The following is a 4,537-nucleotide window of genomic DNA, read 5'->3' on the forward strand; positions in this document are numbered from 1 at the left end:
CAAAAAAAGATCCTGGAACGTTTGTGGTGATTATCAATGGAGCAAAACTCAGCGATACTGGACTTTACTTTTGTGTCAGACGAGACGGTTTCAAAATGACAGTTTTAAAAGTAACATTTCTGCAGATTAAAGGTAAATACTCAACACCATTTATGACTGAACAAATGTCCCCATAATAAGGAAATAACATGTCCATACCTTCTAGGATTTTCTTTCTAAATTTTAAACTTCAGCAAATTTAGAATATTTTTAAAAAATTCCAGCATTTTCACTTTGTATTTAATTTATTCAGGACCAGAGCCCGGTATCACTGCAGTCGTTCAAGACATTTCCCAGGATCCAGTCCATCCAGGAGACCTGATGACTCTGCAGTGTTCGGTCCTCTCTCAGTCTAAAAACAACACATGTCCAGGGAAACACAGAGTGTTCTGGTTCAGAACCGGATCAGATGAAACTCATCCCAGTGTCATTTACACTCATGGAAACAGACCTGGTGGATGTGAGGAGAGTCCTGAGGCTCACTCTCCACAGAAATGCGTCTACAGCTTCTCCAAGACCGTCAAGTCGTCCGACGCCGGGACTTATTTCTGTGCTGTGGCCGCATGTGGAGAGATACTGTTTGGAAAAGGGACAAAGATTGACATCAAAGGTAACTGCACATATTTAGAGATGGGACAAAAGTAGATGCTGAAGGTCATTACAAAATTGTATTTCATGCAAAGAATCTGCAGAAAATGAAAATAATCATTATTACGTTGATCTTGCTGGCTGCAAATTAATCTGTCAATGCGTATAATTAAAGTCACCTGAACTATATTCACAATGTTTTTATAATAAAATCATTATTTTGTATGTTCTTTGTTGTCTAGAACGATCAGCAAGTTTTCAATTTATGGGGCTGGTGATAGCGATATTGTGCTTGGTGATTTCTGTGACTGGAAATGTCGTTTTCATCTGCTTCCGAACTCCAACACCAGAAAGTGAACAATCTAAAGGTTGGTGACGATGACTAAAAACATGATGAAACTTCTTGTAACGTTTTCTCAGAAGGAGGAAGACAATTTTCTGTCAGGTTGTAATCCTCCTAATAGCTGTGGTTGTTTCCACAAGTTATCAAACTTACTCTCTAAGCAGCAATAAATCATCACACCTTCTTCATCTTTGAGTTTAACTCTGCATGTGTTTGCTGTTTCATCATCCAGCTGCTGTCGCCCTGCAATTAATCAGTGAGAGGGTGAAATATCAACAGGTAAATCACTGAAAGACGTTCATGTTGTCGTTATGTTTATGTCCGTCTAACTGTTGATGTCTGTCTTTGCACAGATTGATGAGGAGACTCAGGTTTACTCTGCGGTGGTCTTCACGAGGAAAGCTGACCGTGGTGCAGTGAAGGATGCAAAAGTAGCGCAGAGGAAAAGGATGAGTGCTGCTGTGAAGGCTTTTGGTTTGGATTAGTGAGCCAAAAGGTTCCTTTGTTTTGCATTGTTTTGTTAGCATGCTAATGTTAGCGCTATTTAGCTCTTTAGCAATATATTATTTCCTATCATGCAGCAAAGCATTGTGTTGGTTTGCAGATTTGTTCTGTTTGTTTAGCTTAACTTTATTTGTTTAATTGCAGTAATAATTTACCAGTTCACATTTGCCAACAATCTTCTATAATTCTTCATAAAATAAATTTGTCAAAACTCCCCCGATTAAAGGATTGTCACATTCAGGCTTTCAGGGTCTCCTGTGTTGTTCTATGTGTAAATCCAAGAGCACTTTGTTTAAAATGAAACATCAAACCACATGTTGGAAGGACAACCACAAAAGTTTTTGATAGACAAAATATGTTTTTAAATCCATCCATCAGTTTTCTACCACCGGTCGGGTCGCTGCGGCAGCAGTCTCAGACACTTCCTCCAGCTCTTCTGGTGGGACTCCGAGGAGTTTCCAGGTCAGCAGAGAGACATACTCTCTCCATCCAGTCCTAGGTCTACACCGAGGCCTCTTCCTGTGACATGGCCAGAACACCTCCCTGGGAAGTCCTCCAGGGGGCATCTGGACCAGATGCCCAAGCCACCTCAGCTGACTCCTCTCAATGTGCAGGAGTAGTGGATAAACTCCAAGCTCCTCCCTGGTGGCCGAGCTCCTCACCCCGTCTCTAAGGGTGCGCCCAGCCACCCTACAGAGGAAGCCCATTTCAGCTTCTAGTATCCGGGATCTTGTTCTTTCGGTCATGACCCAAAATTCATAACCATAGGTGAGTGTAGAAGCAAAGATTGACCGGTAAATCGAGAGCCTCACCTTTCAGCTTAGCTCCTTCTTCACCACGATGGACCAATACAGCAACCGCATGACTGCGGACTGCATCACTCTCAGCTGTGAACCACACCAGTGCACGCTGAAGGTCCAGGTTTGATGGAGCCAACAGGACCACGTCATCCACAAAAAGCAGGGACGAGATCCCGTGGTTCCTCAACCTGACCCCTCCAGCCCGACTGCACCTCGAGATTCTATCCATAAAAGTTATGAACAGAACCGGTGACAAAGCACAGCACCAGGAACAGGTCCGACTTACTGCCAGGAATGCAAACCAGACTCCTAATCTGATTATACAGGAACCGGATAGGCCTTGGTGAAGGACCCCATACTGTCAGAGCACCACCCACAGAACGCCACGGGGGACACGGTGGAACGCCTTTTGGTTCAACGATTTATAACTTTAGAATCATCTTTATCCAAATCTTCTTCCCTCCTTGTTACCACCTGGCTCTTGGCAGGTAACAAAGGAGGGACGCCACACACAGTTAATCAGTCAAAAAATAGTTTAATTAACAAAAGTACCACATATAAACATACATATAATGAATGTCATCCACAAATAGACAAGAATGCAATGATGTTTGCAGCAGGCCCAGCTGAGACAGACTGAGCACATCTCTTAGTCAGGTCTAAAGAACTTTGTAAAGGCCCGACTCAGCTAAGGAGGCCTCAGCTGACGAACCTCCCAGCTCAAGGTTCAAGGTTCAAGGTTCTTTATTTGTCAATTCCAAAATATGTCAGACATACAGTGAAATTGAAATTACGTTTCCCCCCTCCCCACGGTGCAATGTAGATAAGAAAAAGGTAAATAAAATAAAACGAGGTAAAAAGAGGTAAAAAAAGATGTGTCTTTGGACCACGAGGCCAGTTGACCCACCTCCATCCTGTAGTGCGTCTCATCGTTGTTGGAGATGAGACCGACCACTGTTGTGTCGTCCACCCACATGCCAACTCCAATCACCTAACCCTTTGTGAAGGCCCGACTCAGCTAAGGAGGCCTCAGCTGACGAACCTCCCAGCTCCACCCACATGCCAACTCCAATCACCTGGACAGAACACAAGACAGACACAAAAACATTCAGGCAGAATGGAAACTAAAAGGGAGGGGTTTATACCTCACCTTTACATGAAGGTGTTCATGTATTTTTATATCTGGACACATGTTTAATTCGATTCTTGTGATTACATGTACTTCACATTTGAACTTGCACACGTCTGGTTTTTGTAATTGGTTCATGCATTCTGTAGAAATTGTGTATTTCTTAAAGAGAACCATATAATTTAATGAAATGTTTGAAATGCTTTTTGTGCCTCTGTAAAACATGTTAAATGCCTGGTGTCTGAGAGGTATGAATACACTGGCTTTGTCACATAATTTAATAAAATGAAAGCTCGACTACCACTTGCCTTAAGCTGAGTGAGGGGTAGCAAGAAGAGCTCCTCTGTTTGAAGCCTGACCACAGCAGCGCTCAAGCTTCCGTGCATCATTTGTTTGTCAGGCCTAACTTTGAATGCGTGCTAGTTTCTGTTTACATTCAAAGCTCAGCGCTCAAAGGAAATGGTTGTGAGTACTTGTGCAGCTATGAGAACAGCTTTATTGTGTTTTTGTCTTCCTGTGTCAGCTGTCAGAAACATGAAGACCCTGGTAAATGGCTCAAACCACGATGCACTGCTCTGAGTGTTATTTACTGCAAATGTATTAACCCTTTGGAAAGCTTGCTTATTTGTACTTTCAGTCTCTATAGAGGACTTGTAAGGAGGTTTTTATTGCAATGAACCAGACTGTATTCCCTTTAATACGGTCTGGAATTGACATATCAAGCTATGGTTTTAAGCCACTTAGAAAGACACCTGACAAAAGTGTAATTAGCCAGTAAGGATGTTGACTTTTTTAAAGCCCTCTCCAGCGTGATCGCCCAAATCCTGAGGCAGGAAGGAGCCAGTGACAAAAATCAAAACTGGTCGGCCATCTAATCCAAGGTGGCAGATTCCCAGGCCACTGGCTCGGTAAGGCCTCTGCAGGTTGCTATCAGATATCAGGCAGATCCCAGAGAAGAACACACACCAGCAGCCGGGAGTGGGAGTCCACTGCGGGAGGAACCTGGGTGTTCTTCAGCAAGGTCCGTGTCAAGTCCCCCTTCCAGCTTCCCCTGCAGGAAGAAGGACGAGATGGGGAAACACCGGATCAACAGATTCCTCTCCGGGTTCCAATGTGTACAGTGCCTGCTCAACC

At 43.6% G+C, this 4,537-nt stretch overlaps 1 protein-coding gene across 1 annotated transcript; it reads left to right on the forward strand.

Moving 5' to 3' along the window:
- Positions 1–360: 360 nt before the first annotated feature.
- On the forward strand, positions 361–1,698 carry LOC306829411 (uncharacterized protein; the record flags this gene model as incomplete). Its single annotated transcript, XM_079352454.1, has 4 exons — positions 361–649; positions 870–995; positions 1,203–1,249; positions 1,324–1,698. 4 exons carry the CDS (start codon positions 361–363, stop codon positions 1,453–1,455), a joined length of 594 nt encoding a protein of 197 aa, XP_079208580.1. The 3' UTR covers positions 1,456–1,698.
- Between the last annotated feature and the right edge of the window lie 2,839 nt (positions 1,699–4,537).

Source organism: Symphodus melops (assembly GCF_947650265.1).
Source record: "Symphodus melops genome assembly, chromosome: 9".
Lineage (NCBI taxonomy): Eukaryota > Metazoa > Chordata > Actinopteri > Labriformes > Labridae > Symphodus > Symphodus melops.